The following is a 22022-nucleotide window of genomic DNA, read 5'->3' as shown; positions in this document are numbered from 1 at the left end:
GGTAAAAAAGAGGCATAAGACAGAGACCATTTAAATGTTAAAAGTTTCTGGTTTTTTTATATATTTTTGTTTATATATTTAGGAGTAGAAATGAATCATTGGTTAAACCAATGATTAGAGCAGATGTGGCCAGAATTTTGAAGAAATGTATATTTCAGGTAAAAAAATATTTATGTCAAAATATGGCTTTGATGATTATTTTAAGAAGTCGACGACGATACATTGCATCATAGCGTCTTATGATTGACAGGTTCCAAACAGGCTCAAACTGGTGCAGTGGTCACGTACTCCACTGTCATTACGATAGTGGAGTATAGTACAGTACATGGTAACGTTCCAGTCACTTGGGATTAAGACAAAACTTCTGCGGTTTTGAGAATGATAGTTTGGGATCTTGCCCATGACTGTTGTGCCATCTCATGGCGACTAGTTGTAGAGGAATTAAAGAATATAAAAATACAGGTATTATAAAGAATATGTATTAAATTGACAAAGGGACCTTCCGTATACGTACGTATATAGAAAAAATGATTTGCCATGTCTTGTAGAAATTTTCCTTGAATTATGTGGAAATACTGCTCAGTATTGTTATGCTATCAGCATGAAAAACTGGTTTTGGCCTAATCTTGTATATTATATCAATTTCACTGTCGTGCAAGGTTTGCCATTCATGGACGGTTTTTAGACTCCACAGAATAAGACTGATGCCACACTTTGCTCGCGAAGATTTGCTTGCCCAAAACATGTGAGCATATTGACAACAAAAAGGTGGGCGGGGCCATATGTCGTGCGACCCCGCCTTCCCTCGCCCGTGGGCGCCGATTGTGCGTGATGACGACACCAGAAGGCCCTCTACGCGGTGCGTAACGTACATTCCATTCAGGCAAGAGAGAAAGATGGCGTCCTCTAACAATCCCCGCAAATTTAGCGAAAAAATCGCTTTGCATAACCAGAAACAGGCAGAAGAAACTGCGGCATTCGAAGAGGTCATGAAAGACTTGAACATCACCAGAGCTGCACGGGTAAGACGTGCAAAACCCGTTTTTTTTTGCATTTTGTTGCACCGCTATTTGGCAGTTCGCGAATGCTGTGAAAATAAATGTGAACGTTGATGCGAAGTGAGCGCCTCGGTTACAACAACATTACATAGCTGCTGGATAACCATCCCCATTTTTGACGAAAAACTGAAAGGAAAATGCCAATAATAATACGACACATTTTGCGCTATTAGCCTACATACTATAGTAGACCTTAGAATGAACGTGCACCTGTCCTCTAGCTGTCTGGTGTGAGCAGGCACCGCTGACAGTTAATTAGAGAATGAATCGTTTGGCTTGTAAATTACAACTTTAGCAGGCAAGCACTTCAAATGTCAATTAATTGTTCGTATTGATGGAGAACCGTGAAGGGTGATTGCTGGCAAGCCTCGCTAACGTGAGCATTCATGTTCGTCGTCTTCTCCAGCTGTGGTTTGTTTTGATCCAGTTCTCTGCCAGCTACATTAGCACGCTAGTATGCTGCATAACACTCATTTTAAACACTACATATAAATGAACATTTCGGTTGCGTTCAATTTTTAACTGTATTTTTGGCTATCCCCTTTTATTCGACAATCGCTATCATTATCGATTCATGTTGAATCAAATAATACACAAACATTCGAAAAGGCTGTCCACTCCTACAACGAATGCATGCAGGTTTTATGTTGATGTTTTTTTCTCTTGTAATTTGAAATACAACATGGGGTGAGATTACATTTCCTGCATTTGATTGTTGTAGATTGAGATACACATTTAAACGCCTAAATTGTTTTGTAGATGTTTACTATTTTTTTCTAAAGCGATCTCTAATTAGTGTACACAAAAAGGGAATGTTTTAGCTCTATTTCCTAAAATGATATATGTGTAAACAACAGTTTTTGGTCTCTGCATTTCCATTGGACAGAACATCATTTCATTGCATTAGATCACATGATTCCATGTTGACTGGCTGGACCACACACTGTGTTTGTATGAACCTAAATGAGTTTAGTCCAAAGAGACATGTAGGTGTGTTTTAAATTAATCCCGACCATATTGACACCTGTCTGAAATGATTTGCATATAGTATATCATCCTCATCTGCCTGGCCTCATTAAGTTTCATGTCAGGTAATCAATGAATTATCTTAATTTGGTGATTAGAAGGCATTATTCATTTTATTTTATTTTGTTTGCTTTACTTTTTGTATAATCAGACCCGCCACACTCTCATGCTGTCATGCAATTTTACTTTGCACAGTTGCAGTTACAGAAGACCCAGTATTTGCAACTGGGGCAGAATCGTGGACAGTACTATGGAGGCTCACTGCCCAATGTCAATCAGATTGGAAATGGCAACATTGACCTGCCTTTTCAGGTGAGCCCTTAGCCTTTCTCGGCTGGTTTGTTTTTGTCCAAAGAAACCCTCTGGATAAATAATGCATATAATCGGGGTTAGTAATACAAAAAGCAATCTTGTCATAGATTGGACAGTTTCTTTTTATTCTTCTATTTTGGGGGTGCGGCAATGCAAATCAGTGGCGTTGGTGAACAAGTAGTTCTTTTGGATAATCTGGTTCACTGGTTCACAGCGAAATGGCAGCAATATATTTTCATTAGTTTTTCACTGCAATAAGATTTGGTTTTCAAAATGTGTTATATACCATTGCTTGTCATGGCTTTCCATTCTAAGATACATTGCCAGCTCAAGCTTCAGTATGGGCCCCATGGCTTGATTCATTTTGAAATGAACACATTTGCACCATTCTGAGACCTCTCTTGTACTTCTTGGGGTGTTGTTACATAGGACAGCTTTATTGTTGCCCTCAGTGACCTCTGAGTGTGTTTACTCTAGAATTCTGTGCTGGATACCAGTCGCACAACCAGGCATCACGGTTTGGTGGATCGTGTTTACCGTGAACGAAATCGCATCACTCTTCCACACCGCCGACCTCTTTCTGTTGACAAACATGGACGCCAAATATCCTTTTTTATGATCACACGGTGTGGATTAAGTATTATTTCCTTAGTTTGAACAGTTAAGGTATTTGTACTTAAAATTACCTGTGGAACATTCAGCAAAGTTCAGTAAAGAATTGCGTTATAAGACTGGATTTGTGTGAGCTGTATTCGTCCAGGTAAAGTTCATATTCCAAATGGGTTATAAGAATGTACCAAGATTAGTGCTGCGTGATATAAGGAAATAGAATATGTTGTATAGAGTGGCATGAAAATATTTACTTGACAATATAACTCTCCATGGTTAACGTAGGTGTCTTTGTGTGGAAGATATCGGGGTAGGTCTGTTTCTACAATGATACGCCTGAGGCAGTAACACAACATCATCATATTTGTGCCTCACTCTCCAAGCATGACTAATCGATTTACACTCAGTTCAACTGTTACATGAATGTAAATACTAGCTAGTGTTGGTTGGTTCGTCATGCCTGGAGATTGGGACAAGGCGACAAGTTACCCTCCACGCTGCTCAATTATGAGCTGAGTTCATTAAATTGAGTGTGTGCTGTGTGCATGCACTCTTAGGAACTATAAAAATCGAGTTTTTTTTTTTTTTTTAGTGCCCATGCTATGCCAACTTTTTATGAACAATGAGTGAAACTTAATGTAATGAAGCAAAGCAAACCTACTTTGTGTTGGATTTTTAGATAAGATGAGAAAGCCTTTAATAGTCCCACAATAGGAAAATTTGAAATCGACAGCAGCAAAATTGAAAGGTGGTGAGGTGTCAAAAAGAAAAACAAAGTATTGCATGCACAAAAAATTATTTAGAAGACTTAACTGTACAACTGCACAAAAATGTTCCAGAAAAAAAATACTGTACATAGTGTCAAAATCGATCAAAAGGTTTCTTCAGCTGTCATCTGTACTTCTTTGAAGGTGTCGGATGTTTCGCTCCTTATGCGAAAAGCTTCGTCAGCGAACTAAAGTTGTGCTGGTAGCTCCCAGATTCGCTTCAGGGTGTAGTCCACTGCTTCCCCCAACCTTAGAGCAGGGACCTATCAAAGTAGAGGTCTGGCACCGCCACCTCTGTACATTAAGGATATATATTGGGCCAGAGCAACCAGCACAACTTTAGTTAGGTGACTAAGTTTTTCGGATGAGGAGCGAAACATCCGACACCTCCAAAAAGTACAGATGACGGCTGAAGAAACGTTTTCATCAATGGACCACTCCTGTACGACAGATCTTACTCAGACATAGTGTCAAAAAGGAAAAAAGTATTGCATGTACAAAAATCTGTCAGAAGACTGAACTGTAAAACTGGACAGCAATATTTCACAATAAAAAAACTGTACATTGTGCAAAAGTCTAAAAAACACTCTAGATAAAAGCATATATGCAACTGTATATATGCTAAGGCGCTTATAAATACAATTTATTATTATTATTACACAAGGTGGCTGTGCTATTTACAATATGGGTTTGGCCAGTCCAGGTTTTCACGTTTATTGAGAAGCGTAACGGCAGTCAGTATGAAATCACCCGCAAATACTTTTTTTTTTATAGCTAGCATGATTGTACACAGATCATGTTAGAGCTTTAAATAGAGAGTTGAAAACAGAAAAAAACACAAAAAGTGTGAACCATTATACCAGGATTTAAACGTCGACTGAAAAACACTAATCTGCGAAATATTCAGCCGTCAAGTTGCAAGTCAAAATGTTGGATATTTTCCATCACTTCAAGACATGACATGAACTGTATTGAGAAAGCACAGATTTATGACAAAGCACTCTTTATACAATTAAATCAACAGTGATGAAAAGGAGGCAAAAAGGAAAAAAAAACAGGACAAGGCACAATCCTTTAGCAGGACTTAGTTTTGGAGAAATTATTTCTGATCTCTCATGATCAAAAACAAAAATATTAACTTTTCCTATTTCTCAGCCTGTTAAACATGGAAACAGATGGTTAAAAAAAAAGCAAGTCAGAAGTTTCATTTCATGTTCTAAAATATTTACATAAACTTGGAAACGGTTCATGAATTAGCATTTTTACTGATTAAATAATATACATACTTGGATGTTACTTAAAGTACTTTATTGTATTTATTTAAATTTTTAGCGTTCTTTGTTGTTTTTTCATTTTAGTTTTCATTGTATTTTGATCTTTTATTGTAATGTATGAAATTTCTGTATGGCATGTGTTGCGATATAAAACTGTGTCCATATCACACAGCACTGACCGAGACACGATTATTGTACTTTACATATTGTTTAAGTTTCTCAACATAAAAAAAGTATGTATGAAGTGTCATGTTATAATGAGCATGACAGTACGCTTCAAAAAATACACGACTCTGCTTTGACAATAATGCGGCACTGACTCAAACCTATATGTATTTTTTTCTTGAAGGTAATAAACATTTGCGTGGAAATCTCGTGTTGATTGGCTCTCTTTGGTCAAACGAGCCATGAGGCATGAAATTTAGCTATGGACAATTTTTCATTCCTTCTTTGTTATTAGCCCTAACTCAATTCACATCGACAGCTGCCCCTACAGCTCAGTTTACCTCTCCCCGCCACCAGACACAAGCTGGAGAAGGTAAGCAATCTCTCCCTTTACCATTTTCCAGAATGAAACCCAGGACAGGCAATCTTGCAAAAATTAAATTACATGAAACTCAGCTGTGCGCAAGCTGAGCTATGGGCGATATATAGTATTGTATATTTGTAACGGAACACTTGTTTTCGTAGGATCTTTCAAATGCCTACACTACGCTGCCGATTTGAGATTTGAAAGCCATTTACATGAAACCTCATTTCTCATACAGGACAAATTCAGACTCTGCTTTACATCAGAGCACAATGAATCCCAAACCCCAAGAGGTGTTTGCTGGCGGTTCACAGGAGCTTCAACCCAAACGAGGTAATGGAATATGTGGTGGCAAAAAACACACAGGACTACTTTGATGAATTCATCGCCCCAGTCATCAGACAGAAAATGTCAACCAGTGGGTGCAGATTGCGACCATTTGTCAAATATTTATATTGCTGTAAAATACGGCCCACTCCTTAAAGGACAACCGACACCATTTTTTTGTTTCCGAACTGACATCAGAAAAACGTTTTATAGCATCTAAAATACCCAAAGCACGCAGGCTGATATTTTTAATCAAATGCAAAACACAAATAAAAATGTCTTAAAGTGTCCCAAAACTACTTCAAAATGACCCCGGAAATTGCGAGTTTCAGAAGGTCCCGCCCCCTTGTTCGTGACGTCACGCCAGGACGTCTTTGCCTTGCTCTAGAGTCAAAACAATGGCTTCAGATTCGGAGAAGATGCTTTCTTGTTACTCAACCAGTTATGAATTTCGTATCAATTCGAGCCATCAGGAATCCAATGTAGCATCCCAGAAAATGGCGCCCAAGATGGCGCCCAAGCTCCGTTGGAAATGGGCTGATTGGTCTGCTGGGAATTTGTGTCAACTAGAATGAAATAGTAGTCTCGTTGCAACACACAACGATTCACCATCGCGTTATTTATGCACTTCTAATTTCGCCATCAACACGGATCAACACAAAGTTTTCAGACCAAACAAAGTACCCAAAATGCATTGTGTGTCGCTTTCTTGGTCAGGGGCGTTCCAGACATGACGTCACGGTAGGTATCGTCACCAACTCAAAAACAGGATTTCCTGAATATTCAGCGCGAGTCTTAAAACGTAAAATATAGCTATATGCGGTGGAATCTTTGTAAAATACGCTCAGTAGAAGTCATTTGAAATGATTTTACAAATTATGGACACAACTTGTCCGGAGGCGTCTGTTGTCCTTTAATTGTGCTCCTAATTCTGTACATTGCCGCCTCCGGAGGAGTGGAATCTCTGAATGGAGCTGACACAAGGTGATGGAGAGAGCCAGATCAATAATTCACTCATCTTCCACGGATTGTGTGCGAAGCCCTGGTATAGTGAAACCTTAATTGGTTGGCATCCACCCTGTCTGTCGGGTGGTCACCTCTCTATTTTTAGACTCCCTAGAATCATTAGTGCAGCACCGTAATCTGCCCGACTGACTGGGATATTGATGACTCATTTCTTGCCCTGATGTGAATCATTGTGTTTTGCCATCGCCGGCAACTATGTCTGGCTGTTTGACTAATTAGTACCGGTGCTAACAGTCCCTCGGATGGAGAGCTTGGAGACAAATTCAGACAACGATGCACAGAACCAACTGTGGGATGACAAGAAGGTACTAACGGCAAAGCGAAGGGCTACGTCCTTGGTAATAGTTCATGTTTGTAAATCTTCAAATTGGAGATTGAGGTTTGTCTTGTCTTCAGGGGGATTCACCAAACCACAACACATGTGATGTGCCAGGAATCAAGTGAGTGTCTATTGCACATTGCATGATCATCTTGATGGTTAAATCCTAGTCTTTAGCAGAGAGGACTTTCCTATAAGCAATTAAAAATGTTTTTTTGTAGTATTTTCCCATCACCGGACCAGGAATTGAACCCAGCGGTGCTACCTGCAGCACACAACACAGGCGGCTCATTGCCTGATCTCACCAACATCCAGTTCCCTCCTCCTTTGTCAACCCCACTAGACCCAGAAGACACAGTTGCCTTCCCTTCCCTCAGCACGTCCAACAGCACAGGCAGCCTCACCACCAACCTCACCCATCTAGGCATCAGTGCAGCCAGTCATGGTATCAACTACTCTACCCTTTCAAAAAATCCAAAGCGCTCTGAGATTTTGTGCAAATGTTTTATTATGAACTGCATATTATTTGAATACGTTGGTCACTTGAAACTGTTGACTTTTGCTCTTTTATTCACTGCACTTTCGGAGTGTTGAATCAATGAGTAGGCAGATAGCAGCTTGTTGTCAATGCAAGCCATTAGGAGAACATATCTTTTATAATCTGCATGATTTTCAGTGTTGGTAAAGCGTGGTAAGGGTGTCGTGAGCTACAATCTCAATTCATTTTAACGCAGTTTATCCGGGGTCGGGTTGCGGTGGCAGCAGCTTTCGTAGAGAAGCGCAGATTTTCCTCTCTATACTCCTTGTACCTCTTCCTGGTGCATCCCGAGGCATTCCCAGGCCAGCTGGATGACATAGTCGTGTCGTCCCCTGGGGTCTTCTGCCAGTGTGACATTTTTGGAACACCTCACCAGGGATGCATCCAAGAGGCATCTGAAACAAATGCCTAATCCAGCTGCTCTTGATGTGAAGGAGAAGCTCTGAACTTCTCCCGTACGACCGAGCTTCTCAGCCCATCTATAAATTTCCCCATTGTGGGACTATTAAAGGCTTTCTGATTCTGATTCCGTAAGGGAGAGCCCGGACACCCTGGGGGAAAAACTAATTTCGGCCTATTGTATCCTGATTTTGTTCTTTCGGTCACGACCCATAGCTTGTGACCATAAATGAGGGTTGGGACATAAATCGTCTGGTATGTTGAGAGCTTCACCCTTTGGCTGAGCTACTTCTTTAGCACGACAGACTTATACAAAGACTGCATTACAACAGACCCTGCACCTATCTGTCTATCGATGTCTCTCTCTCTTCTGCCCTCATTCGTGAACAAGAGTCCAAGATACTTGAACTCCTCCACTTTGGGCAAAATCTCTTCTCCGAACCAGAGAGGGCACTCCACCCTTTCCGACTGAAAACCATTGTTTCATATTTGGAGGTGCTGATTTTCATCCCAACTGCTTCACACTCTGCTGCAAAATGCTCCAATGAGAGTTGGAGATCTTCGCTTGAAGGAGTCAACAGTACCACATTATCTGCAAAAAGCAGAGATGCTATACTGAGTCCTCCAAAACACACCCCCCTCAACTCTTCGGCTGCACCTACACATGATTTCCATAAAGGATATGAAGATAATCGTCGAGTAAGGGCAGCTCTGGCGAAGTCCAGATGTGGTGAGCCCATAAAAAGGGGGATCCATGTTGCCTCTTCGAGCTGAGGCCGGCCGGGCCCCGTAGGCCAGGCCACCAGGTGCTTGCCAACAAGCCCCACCTCCAAGCCTGCCCCACAGGGGGGCCCCAGTGACCCGTGTCCAGGCAAGGGAAAACGGGTTCCATTTAAACAGCTTCTTCCCCCAAGCCATTGACTCTTTGAACTCTTTCAACTCTTTCAACAGTAGCCAAAATGGAACTGTATAATGCCACTTAGCAGTTTTTTTTGACGACGATACTAGTGCAGCGTGTTCTACCGGAAACAAATTCCTTGTGTGTTCTACATACTTGGCAATAAAGATGATTCTGATTCTGATTCTGATTTATTTTATTCGTCATAGGGGTTTTTAGAGCCATAATTTGTCTGGTTCTTCACCAAGGACCTATTCGCCATAGGCACGAAGCCCCAGATAACTTAGCTCCTTGGATCATTGGGACACACAAACTCTTAAACCACAGTCAGGAGGATGGAAGGATTGATGGATTGATTAATCGATCACCCACCCCGGACTGGGCAAGCATGGAATGGGTATCATGACCAACAATAACCCAGAGTGTGATATTGTTCAGTTTGAATGCTCCCGAGCTGCAGTTTCTTCTCACACTTACACTTCTCATTTGTGTCCCCCCCCCACCCCAACAACAACCAAGTGATTCCTACATCCTCTCAGCCCACCATGACTGTAACAGAGCAACGCCGCCAGCCCCCAGTGGTGCCACTGACACTAACCACAGACCTCCATCTTCAGAATTCCACACAGCAGTTGTCGCCCACCCTCTCCTCACCTGTGAACATCACGCAGGTGACAGTTTGCTCTCATGCCTTTCGTTTTAGTGTTCATGCTGAAAATTCAACTGTGTAGTTTCTCAGTCATCCAGGTTTGGATAATCCAAAAAGGTTGAGTTGAGGAAATTAACAAACTTCTCGTTTGTAGATTTTTGTGTATGTTTTCTCAAAATTATCTACTCTTTCAAAAAAAGCATTTTGGATGATGTCTTTAACTTCACTAATCTTGAATCAATAACTAGAACTAGAATCTTTGTAATCGCATACTGTACAATCAAAATTGATTTATAATGAAGTCAGACCACTCTGAAAACAAATCGAATCATAAGGTGCTTTTGTTGCCCCTATTACTGAAATAATTGGTCAATTCGAACCCTGAAATATTTTTTTTTGCCTTCTGTGATTTTCCTCTAGATATTTCCAACAGATCAGCAAAGCCTGGAGCAACAGCTTTCCCAGTTCCCACTTTTCAACCATCTATCTGCTCAGGCCCAGGCTCAGTTGCTCAGCGACCTACAGAAACAGCCGCCGCAGGGTATCCAGCTCATCACGCTGCCTACTCCTCCTTCCACTAGTACGAGCCCTGCCACTGCCAACAGCCCATCCCCGGACAGCCAGACCTCAGCCAGCATCAGCTCGGTAAAACAGCAAGAACCCCAAATGTCCTGTACTGACAGAATTTCTAAGCACAAAAATGAAGTACAGGTACTGTCCTGTACCTAAACTTACTACATTTTCTACACCAAAGAATGAGTGGCTGTTATTGTACAATTCCATTTGTAAAGACTGTAGATGAATTCAGCGTCTGTCAGACTATTTTGCTTTTAGTAAGTGTTCCATTACACAGAATGTAATACCTGAATGCTTATCCGAACTTATGCTTATCCGAACCCACCTCACAGCATCATCCTTTGACATTTGTATTTGACTAGCATGCAGCTAAGCACTCGCTGACGCTCTTCCTTCCAACAGTATCGCAATCAGACTGGCTCACCAGCCACTCAGTCTCCAACCTCCCCAGTCTCCAATCAAGGCTTCTCCCCCGGGGGCTCACCTCAAGTAAGAGCCCACCCGCCATGCTTGCTGCTTTTTGGAGAAGGGCTTTGTTCCATGGGGAAGGGGGGAAGCTAAGACTTGATGGGGTGCTTTTATTCATTTTGCATCGGTTGTGGCATAACATTTCCTCTTCACATGTGTCGCTGTTTGCTGTACATGACTTGAAAGTCAGTTTATTGATGGAGGTCCTGATTTTTAGACTATCTTCGAGTTGTTTAACACTATTAACACCAATTGGAGCCCAGTTGTCCATTACATCTATTGGATCCCAGTTGTCCATTACATCTGCTATTCACATAAACATAACATTCCTCTCTCTTTTCCAAGAAAGCCATCAACTTTTTCCATAATACATTTGGTAGAGGGCTCTGGGATGTCATGTGTATTTTTACACTTAATCCTTACACAGCAAAGAGATCCACGCAAAGGAAAGCAACTTTGACACAACTAGTTAAGGTTAGGTAGATAGCCTCTTGTTGACAAATTTGACATGGTTACCCTTCTATTTTTCTTCCATTCAAAGAATATCTATCTTCTCTATGTAATCACAATTATGATTGTTAATGAAGGAAAATCTGTTATCCAGGAATAGCAATTACAGTAACCCCCCACCAAAAAACATACCTCACAGTGAGGTCTGTAGTAGTTGGACAAAGTTTTAGCTAACTAGCCAGCTTCATATTAGCTATATAGCTATCTAGCTGTCTAGCTATCTATATATTAGCTATCTGTTAGCTGTCTGGCTGGCTAGCTACCTAGCTATTAGCTATTTGAGCTAGCTAACTATTAGCTAGCTAGCTCGCTTTCTTTCTATTTGAGTTACTTCCGGGTTGAGTGAACGCTGGCGCGAGTGGCTCCTTGCTGCTCGCCCACAGAAAAACTTATCCTGTGACTGTAAAGTGTCCTTGAAATTTTTGAAAGGCTCTTATAAATGAAATGTATTATTATTATTATTATTGAAAGTAATATGCCTGGGTTTTAATGTACTTGCCTGTTTGCAGGGACTACATTATCAACAGCCAGTCACACAATGTTGACTATTTGCAACTGTTCATCCTACATCTTTTAAGGTCAAATTCTATTACTTTTGGGGGGCCGGAAGATGCTCCTAATCCATTTTCTTTAATACCTCATTTCCAACCCCCCAAAAAGTGCCAGGGTCAGGCTGCGCTTCGTTCAAGTTCTTCCAATTCACGCATTTGGTTTTCCATCAGTAAAGAGCCATGTAGGAGTTGCATCATTACTTCAACGCAAAGCATCCAAAAATCATTCCTTACATTAAAGATGAAAAGTGTCATTTTTGTCATGGTTCTCAGTCTCACCTGATAAATACTCTAGAAGCTACCAACTTTCAGACTCCTGTCATAGTGACCTAGATGTCTTCCCTGTTGCACTGCACCTTGCCAATAGCGATTGCATGCGTCCCCAGTCCTCATTTTGCCAGAAACGTATTTGTCTGTGTCGTTTATAAACAATAAGGTAGTCGTCAGAGTAGTCATATGGCCCTGTGGAGGGAGTGGGATTTCCCCTTATGATATGTCTGCGCTGTGTCATGAAGAGGTCTAATGAGGTCAGTGGACCACTGCTATACCGTGGTTGGTCTCCGGTAGTAGGCCGGCGTGAACAGCTCTGCACACTTTGGCAGTGTCATATTTTATCTCGCACGTGATCAATCTTACTCCTCATAAATCAATTACAGGAGACCACACACTCGCATTATTCATCACATATTTTCTTTTGAAAACATCAGAACATTGACCACCCTCATCATCAGAATCAGAATCGTCTTTATTGCCAAGTATGTAGAACACGCTGCACTAGTATCGTCGTCAAAAAAAACTGCTAAGTGGCACTATACAGAATGAATATCACTTCTGTCACTGCTCAGTTCAATAGTTGTCCCATTAGCTGTTCTTTCCATGGAGTCTGAATTGCGTTGCTCCTGTATTCTTTTTTTGCAGCATATCCCCGTGGTGAGCAGCATATTTGGTGACTCCTTTTACGATCAGCAGGTGGCATCGAGGCAGACCAACGCTTTGTCTCACCAGGTGACTTTTTCCACTATCCCCAGTATATAACAGCAGATGCAAACAGCACCTTCCACCTAAATTTACTCAGTTTCTTCATTTTAAAGTTGGAACAATTCAACATGATCGAAAACTCCATAAGCTCAACCAGCCTGTACACGCAATGCTCCACCCTCAACTATACCCAAGCCGCTATGATGGGTCTTAGCGGCGGCAGCCTTCAAGAATCGCAGCATCTTGGCTACAGTAGTCATGGCAACATTCCCAACATAATCTTAACAGGTAAGTTATGCACACGCCTCTCACAGAGCCATTGTTGCTCTGCCACAGAGTCTTTTTAAGGATCTCTGCGTGTTAATGCTTTATGCCTTGCAAGCACTATCTGATCGACTTAACAGTGTGAAATTGGAAGGCATTTTTGTGAGCCCCTCGCCCCCTCTCAAAAAATAAACTTAACAAACAAAACAGATTGAAAAAATATCACTGTCTTCTATTTATCTGAGCCCTGATCTATGCACAAGGTAAATCAACTCAGCTTTCCATAAGATGTCATTGGTCTAATTTGTGATTTTAAAAAGGGGAAACTACTTTTTTTCCACACAGTTGTCAAGTCGCTGTACATATTTTTTTCCCCTTAACCCTTTCAGGGACAGTGGTTACTATAGTGGAAAGCTTTTCATGTTATCATGTTACAAGCATGAAAGGGTTAATGAATAAAATAACCATTTCATAAAACGGCAACAAAAAATAAATAAGCAAGCACTATCTCAACAATGTAAGTCACATCAGTGTCAATGCTAGTGCAGACGCTCCCCGACTAGTAAACATTCGAGTTACGAACAAAGGTACATCCGAACATTTTTGCGGGTACAGTATGTCGAAACATGTTCGAACAGAGATGCTGTAAGTTGTATTGCGCGCCATGTTCCGGCCGCGCTCGCTTGCGATTGGCTGCGTACTGTGCTTCACACGCACGCACACAGACATATTACAGGTTTCAAGGGCTAGATGCTTATGTGACAGACACCAAGGCTTACCAATCCGGCTATGCTGAAGTGTTGCCAACGAGGTCCGGCCCCGATCTACTGATCTCGCTTACGATTGGCTGCGTAGAGTATGTGCGCAGGGAGGAAATCCCTTTTACCAGTTGACGCTCGAGTAGGACGCGATGCATAACAAAAAGTAATGGCTGCTGACACGTAATTCAGTAATTACGTGCCAGCAGCTTCAGTAATGGCTTACTAAAGACCCAAGAATATATGTTGTCGTACTACAGTAGGTGTGAATTTATTTTACGACTGTTAGAGCGTCTGTGTTTTATACTTCCCTGTTCATTGCTTGACTTAAACATACATTCCATACAAAATATAGCACTGAAGCAACTTACGAACAAATTCACCTTACGAACGACTGCTTGAAATGTATCTTGTTCGTAAGGGGTGTAGTTTGTATAAACCACTAGATAATTTGTACCTGAAAAAAGAAATGTTCAAATCAATGATTAAAAAGCCCCACATGATGGGCTGGTGCCTATGATGAATCTGTGTAAAATGCAGCATGTGGACCGTTCTCGAATTCCTAAATCCAGCCTGTTTCAGATGTCTCCATCCTTCATCATGCGCCATTGAAATGATAGGCTCAAGCGTGAGCCCGATTTCCATCGTGATCGTTTCCACAGTTGTAAGAATGCAAAGTCTACATCGCAAGGTGAAAGCAGCAGCCGTGTTTGTTTCCGCCACATGCACACCCACTTGTGTGTTTGATGTCCCACATTGCAGTCACAGGTGAGTCTCCACCGAGCCTCTCCAAAGAGCTAACCAATTCACTGGCGGGCGTCAATGACGTCAGCTTTGATGCGGACTCCCAGTTTCCTCTGGATGAACTCAAGATCGACCCCCTCACCTTGGATGGGCTGCACATGCTCAATGACCCTGACATGGTGCTGGCTGACCCCGCCACCGAGGACACGTTCAGGATGGACAGGCTGTGACGTGACGCACTTGGCTGACTGTTGGCGGCGGGCTATCAGAAAGGAGATAAACACTCGAAAGTGTGAATGGAATCAGGTGAGACAAAACGCAGGGTTGAACCCTCTCCGTTGTCGCATGGCTATCCAGCGCCCCAACCTCACCCTAAAATCTCTTTGACACATGACGCGCCACTAAAAGAATGCAGGGAAATGGACGTCCCGTGGCTTCCGGGGAATTGCCTCGATGTCCTTTTTTTAAATGTTTTTTTTTTTTCGTTTTCCCCCCAGAGATTGGTCGCTCTGCGCTTTTGCTAGCACGACTGCGTTTACAATGTATCATTAAATGCCACATATTTTCTGAAAATCCTTTTTTTTCCTATTCATATTCAATTTAAGATTTCTTTTTATTTATATTACTATGATATTTGTTCATTATTCGCTGGTAGCAGGAAGCTGCAGACATTGGACTAAAGTATTGATCATCTTTAAGGAAAAAAAATGCTGCGAGTTTTCCTGCCTGCAATTTATCGGGTCTTCAATAATTATCACACTCAGAGCTTTACTTTTGACAACCACATTTTTTTGCGTTTTATTTTAAAATCATGCACTGTCTTTTAATGCCATTTGTCGTGATGTTTTCTTTGTGAGAATATTTTTCATCGGGATTCATACAGCCTATGCCAAAATGCTCTCGGTAGGCATAGTGTAAATCTGCACTGATGTAATTTATTTCTGAATTTTGAACATATTTCACTTGTGTCAATGTTTAAGCTAATTGTTTATCAAAGGAGTGCAAAACCTCCCCATAGTTGCTCTTCAGTGTTCGATATGCTATATTTATTACTGTAGCCCAGAAGTGACGGTTAAACTTACAACTTTTATGCCGAAAAAACACACAGGCTCCAAAAGCAGGGTTGTTTTTATTTTTATTTTTTGGCTTTGTTTTTTTATTTTATTTTATTTATTAGATCAGGTATAACCACGTAACTGGAAAGCAGAATTCATTTTCTGGAAAAGAACAGCCAGCAGACAAGTCTTTCAGGGAAGGAAGCTGTCTGTTTCGTAAACTGGCGAACTCTCAAATTTTCAATCTTTTGGAAGTCGTCACTGTGAAAATCACCTGATTTTGCCTTACATGAGTATTCTGCTGTTTAAGTGTCTAATGTAACAACGTATTTTCGTAAATTCTTGAACCATTTTTTCTGTATTTGACATATGTTTTTGTTCAGTGCTCTTGGTGATTATGTTGTGTAAGGTCTGACAAATCAATGTACTGTATTTTGTAGCGGTACACTTTATAGCCAAATTTATTAAGGTTTTATGAAGTGGCTGAAAGGGTGGCGGTACGGGGGGTATCAAAATGTGGATAAATGCGACGGACCGCAAATATGGGGAGGCTTTTTGCTCCTTAAAGGGGAAGCTCTAACAAAAACACTGTTCAACATGACCACTTGGCGAGCCAACGGGCGTTTTCTTACCAATGTGCAATTCCGATATTTCGATTATGGTATCTTTCTTTAGAGTATCTTAACTCATTCACTACAATTCCCGAATTTATTCGGGAATTGAAAATACCACGTACAGCGCCATTCCCGAATTTGTTCGAGTTTTTTTCATGCTTGGGCGCCGATAAAATGCTGGCCATGGACTTTAGTAATGTTTTTTCCTTCCACAAGGGGCGGTATTTCCCTTTTTTCCATGTTAGCGCTTTGTTCCAGCTTCAACTGTTGTTAAAGCGCTATATAAAGCAACATGTATGTATTGCATTGTATTTTGGACAGCTGCCATGATTTCAAGCTCATATAACTCCAGACCTATATAATTTAGGAATTAACTCTTTTTTTTCTGATGAAAAAAGAGAGCCTAAGGCAAGGGTGTTAAAGTCATTTTTTGCCGCGGGCCACGTTGTAGTATGGTTTCCTGTCGAGGACTGTTATGAATTTGGGGAAGCCATTAGAACGTTTAATCCCCTCCACATATGACATATAGAGCGCGCACAACAAATTAATGAATAACTAGTTTTCAAATCTGAAGTCAAGAATAATGACTGTTATTGTAGTTTAAATAAAAAAAAAATATGATCTTTTGGTTAGGATTTTAGCAAGCATGTTGGAATTTCAGTTTGATTTGCTTGCCCGGACCGAAAACGTTCATGTGGTGGTCAAGATTTGGCCCCCGGGCCTTGACTTTGACACGTGTGGTCTAAGGTTTCCTATGCTGTATTGAATGTTTATGCAGTCCGAAAACGTAGTATTCTGATGGTCCTGGAGTTCAAGTGAGAATGACAAAAACACTGGCACTGGAGTAGACACATTTTTGCACATTTTGTCTGACAGTGAATGAGTTAACATAGAAAATGGAAAGACGAGCATCAAATGGTCTTTCATACAAACAATTCACATATTTAGGTTTCTGTTATGCCATTTTTCAACAGACTAAGCTCCATCTCGTGTCACATACAACAAGAATGGTGACAAAACCAATCAGGGATGTGGTCCAATCACAAACTGTTTACAAATTTTCCAATTCATGTTTACAAAGACTTTTATCTTCAGCTCGTTCTTACAGTCAGATTCAGCAGAAAACGACCCAGGGTGCCCTTTTGTCAGAGTTTCCCTGAAAGTTGTGTTTTTTGCCCAAGTTGTGTGACTTTTTTTTTTTATATTATTCGAGCATTTGTGTACAGACATGTTGATCATTTGTGCTTACTACTCAACTCTTGAGATCGGTTCCCAGCGCCACCATCGATTGGGGTTCATGGCAGTCTTTTTACTGTTACGTATGGCTCGGCTGTATTTTGAACAGGTGTGTGGTTCCTATGCAAGCGAGACTAAAACATGACGTTGAAAGGGGGGAAAAAACAAAATCCGTCTTGAGGTTCATACATCTGGCACAAATCAGTTGAAAAGTTGTCGCTGCCTTACATTCAATTTTCTATCATGGAGATGCTGTGTGCTTTGTAACTCATTCACTGCCATTCACAAATTTATTCGGGAATTGAAAATATGATATAGAGCACCATTCCCGAATTTGTTCGGGCTTTGGTTGTTCATGTTTGGGTGGCGATAAATCGCTGGCCATGACCTCTGGCAATGTTTTTTCTTTTACACATGGGGCCAGCATTTCCCTTTTTTCAATGGTAGTGCTTTGTTCTAGCTTCGTCTGCTGTTAAAGCGCTATATAAACCAATATGTATGGATTACCTTGTATTTTGGACAGATGCCCTCATTTCAAGCTTATACAACTCCAGACCCATATAATTTAGGAAATAACTTTTTTTCTGATGAAAGAAGATAGTCTAATGTTTTTAATGCTGTATAAAATGTTTGTATAGTCCTAAAACTCGATATTCTGTGGGTCATGCAATTTGAGTGACAATGACAAAAACCTTGGCACTGGACTGGACAACTGCATAGTATACTCGAATTGGGTTATTCCAGAATTCAAAATATGACAGAGCACCATTGCCGAATTTGTTTGGGTTTTGGTTTTTCTTGCGGGAGGTGCCGATAAAGCGATGATCAGACCTTTCGCAGTGATTTTTCCCTTCCACAGGGCGGGAAGAAATTGCTTTTTGGACAGACGCCCCCATTTCAAGCTCTTAGAAATCCAGACCCATATAACAGGAATTAACTCTTTTCTGATGAAAGAAGATAATCTAAGGATTCATTCAATACATTGAATGTTTATGTAATCCTAAAACTCAATATTCTGTGGATCATGCAATTCGAGTGACAATGACAGAAACCCTTCCACTGACATGGACACTTTTTGCACATGTCTGGCAGTGAATGAGTTTTAATGGAGCGTTACAATTTCAGTGTGCGATCAATACTTGGAGCTTTCAAAGGTCAATCCAGGCTTTGTTCAAGCACACAAGGACTGATCGTTTGATTTCAGAAACGTGCTTGGGCATGTAGCAGCTTCCACTTGACATTCTAGTTTGCGATTAATGAAGAATAGGACACTGTAACTCCTTCAGGGGGATACAGTGATACCTTGGCTTACGAACTTAATTGGTTCCCAGACAGTGTGTAAGGGGAAAAGTGTGTATCCCAAGAAATAATTTCCCATAGGAAACCATTAAAATGAGAATAATCTGTTCCCAGGTCCCCATAAAACACAATTTTCTACTTTCTAATTTTCTAAGTGTTAAAACTACACAACATATACCTTATTGTATGTATAATAAATGTGCTATGGTATTATAATTAAATAAATAAACTGTACTTTAAAATAAAGTCATGTTATGTATCTTTGTGATGGTCGTTGATGGCTTGATGGAACGGAGTGGCCGGTTTCCTCAGTATTAAACACTTGATGAGGAACGTAACCTTCTTCTTTTAGCATCTTCAGGAATGATCCCAAGTAGGTGCTTTCTCTGTTATAATTGTATCGAGTTCCTCATCAATTATGTTCCGTTTAGCTGGGTTGATAGCTTTTTGCATCAAGTGTACAGATGGCTTGTGCGGGTTGTTTGTGGATCCTGATTGATGGGATATTTTAACCTTGCAGTCTACACTCTTTGAACTATCAAAGTGGAAACTCTCACTGTGGTCTGCCTGTCTCTTTAATGTTTAAACCACCCCCCCCTCACTGCTGCGTTCTTGACCAATCACGTGGCTTTAACCGAAGACTGGGGGAGGGGAATAGAGGACAAAAACAGTCGGCTGCCATTTTGTTGTTAGAAGAATGGTCTCGTTCGCGAACGACATCACGCTCGGTGTACGAAAAAAGTTTGTATGCCAAGGTAAAGTTTGTATGCCAAGGTAAAATGTTCATAAATGTAAAGTTCGTAAACCAAAAAGTTCGTAAGCCAAGGGCTTCGTAAACCGAGGTATCTCTACAGTGCAATTGGTCCATTGTGAATCTTTTTTTCTCCATTCATTTTGAACTTGGAAAACTGCCACCTGTCCATTCAAATGAAAAAGCTCTTCAAACTGACCTCCAAAAGAAAAAGGAAAAAAGTCCAGAAAAAAACCTAAGACAGATTTTTACTTTTTCCGACTGCCATTTTCATTCATCTAGTCAGTCAGTCAAATTGAGCAATTGCAGCCATTGGAACGTCTCTGTGCTTTCCGTCTGTAATGCTGAATAATCTTTCTTGTACATACACATTATAGCTGATACAATGCATGAAGAATCTGACAAAGTCAACCCTTGGAATGAAAGCCTTGATAGCTTGGTAGAACGTCATGCTGTCACAAAGTCCTGAGGGGTGCATGTAAAGGCTTCTCCTGTGCAGCAGTTTATTTCAAATTAACTCTTTAGTGACCTCCAAGTCTGTATTATGCTTCTTCATGACTCAAAAAAAAAGAATGTACTAAGAGTGGCAGTATCCGAGTGGCCAAAAGGACGCAGGGAATCCTGGTCGAACGAGACCGGGATTCAAATCTGTCCTCTTGTATTTGTCTCTATTCTTGCCGTTGCATCTCATACGCATACGAGCACATATTGTCATCAGAAAACTGCCTTTGGCGCTGTAATCATGTCGAGGAAAGATGGCAGTTTGGCATGCACACTTATTTGTTTTGCGTTCGTGGACCTGAAACTTCTGTATCGCAGTCGGCCGCATGACCTGATTGATACACACAAAGCGGATTTGTATCCATCGTATGCGATCATTTTTTGGCTCTATGTGCAAGTAACATCAGATATGATTGTTGGTTTTATTTGTTCCTCTTTCCGTATCGTTGACTGTCATGTCAAGTTTTTTGGGGCCACGTGAGATGTTTTTGTTTATTCCTTTCCAGTTGTTGTGCAATGTTTTAGTCCGCTAGTTGCTTGGCACTTTATTTGTGATTTCCCGGCTTTTAAAAACCGGGATTCATTTGCCTGATTGGAATGCTGACTGTTTCACACCAGATGTGTACTCCCGGAGATATTTTCATGTCAAAGAAAAAAGATGAATTCTCTATTTTTGTTTTGTAAACGATATTTCAGCTTGTCTCGTTGTCGTTTTTAACCTGTGAAGACTAGAGGGATGCAAATCTGGAAAGGGCTTACTTTGGTGCAGCTTGCTAAAGGAACGTTGCTCCGAATGTAATTCTTGTACTTAGGTCGTTTTTAGCTTCCCGCCGCTCCACATAAACACCCAAACCACTAAATCACCTTAAGCTCTATGTTGTAGTTCTCTGTCGGGTAAACTAAATTGTGGCTGAACAAGTACCTAGACACCACATAAACTGCCAGGAATCAGTGCTGCATTCATTTTAACTACAAAATTGTTGAAAGGATATATTTATGATGTCACGGCAGCACGCTTTCTATCAAAACCTTGCTTCTTCGGATGCTTTCTGCAAGAACCTAGTGAGGTGATGGCGCATTTTGTTTTTGTGTAGGACATTGGAGGTGCTCTTCAGCTTGCTCTTTGATCGAAAGTGTGGTTGAATGACTGAATGCATGCTGTGCACCAGACACAAGTTTAGGCAGCTAATACAACTTTATAAAGAAAATGGCTACATGGTTCATTATGATTTTGCAAAAGATAACATGTTTATCTGTCAACATTCTGTTCTTTATTTTATTTAATTTTTTTGAGAGGGGCACCCATCTGCGAGGTGGTATATGAATTTTGAAATATTTGGTTGTTGTAAAATGGCTCATGGATAGAAACTGCAGGATGTACAGATCACCTCAAAGTCTTGCTTTCATGATCATGTGGCTTAACCTGCATGCTTTGGTTTGAGGTGTGTCTTGCCCGCAGGGACTATTTAGCACACCATACACTCATTTTGGCTTCAAAGTTCATTAAGGTGAACCATCTCAAAAGGGAAAGGAAGATATCCTGTGTTTTGATCCTGTATTGTTCGATTGGTCCTTTTTGCTTGTATGTTTTTTGATTTTTGGGTCAGACTAAACGGTCCCTTTAATTCCACACCGTTTTTTAAAGAACTGTACAGTTCATTCAAGTCAAAGGCCCCAGAAAAATGCAAGTTACTGTAAGTTTCTCTAAAGCTTCTAGTGAGAATAGCATTTTATCACTGTTGTTCTGTAAGTCGTAGTAACCGTATTTATTTGTTGCCATGTGATTCTTCTAATGTGACCGTTTGTTTATAGGCTGAAAGAAAAAAATGTCAATTAAATTGAATGTGGAAGACATATTTTTCTGCACATTGTCTTGATTTTCAAAAAATGTTCCAATTGCGAAACTCTCAATCTGGCACCGTGTTGCTGTGGACGTGCATGATGTTTTAATCCTGCTGTATTTTGTCTTTTTTTTAGTAATCTGTA

At 40.8% G+C, this 22022-nt stretch overlaps 2 protein-coding genes across 4 annotated transcripts in view; one reads left to right on the top strand and one right to left on the bottom strand.

Annotated features, from left to right (window-relative positions):
- Positions 1-22022, bottom strand: part of tmem38a (transmembrane protein 38A) — a 211604-nt gene that overhangs the window by 154391 nt on the left and 35191 nt on the right. The gene's annotated exons all lie outside the window — the stretch shown is intronic.
- crtc1b (CREB regulated transcription coactivator 1b) lies at positions 880-21890 on the top strand. 3 transcript variants are annotated; one of them, XR_016115505.1, is made up of 15 exons: positions 880-1022; positions 2280-2396; positions 2874-3001; positions 5525-5584; positions 5814-5908; positions 7163-7233; positions 7325-7368; positions 7469-7692; positions 9602-9753; positions 10152-10376; positions 10710-10796; positions 12755-12841; positions 12928-13102; positions 14419-14604; positions 14688-14806. XR_016115505.1 is itself a non-coding variant. In XM_089000314.1 (14 exons), the coding sequence occupies exons 1-14, from the start codon at positions 897-899 to the stop codon at positions 14808-14810; spliced, it is 1728 nt and encodes a 575-aa protein (XP_088856440.1). In that variant the 5' UTR covers positions 880-896; the 3' UTR covers positions 14811-21890. The 3 variants fall into 3 exon arrangements, 2 of the variants coding, with proteins under 2 accessions (XP_088856440.1, XP_088856439.1); XM_089000314.1 differs by having other exon boundaries at positions 10227-10376; positions 14599-21890; XM_089000313.1 differs by having other exon boundaries at positions 14599-21890.

The sequence above is a fragment of the Hippocampus bargibanti genome, linkage group LG07 (genome assembly GCF_051943395.1).
Source record: "Hippocampus bargibanti isolate YZ-2025 linkage group LG07, ASM5194339v1, whole genome shotgun sequence".
NCBI lineage: Eukaryota > Metazoa > Chordata > Actinopteri > Syngnathiformes > Syngnathidae > Hippocampus > Hippocampus bargibanti.
This window is presented reverse-complemented; position numbering and strand designations above follow the sequence as displayed.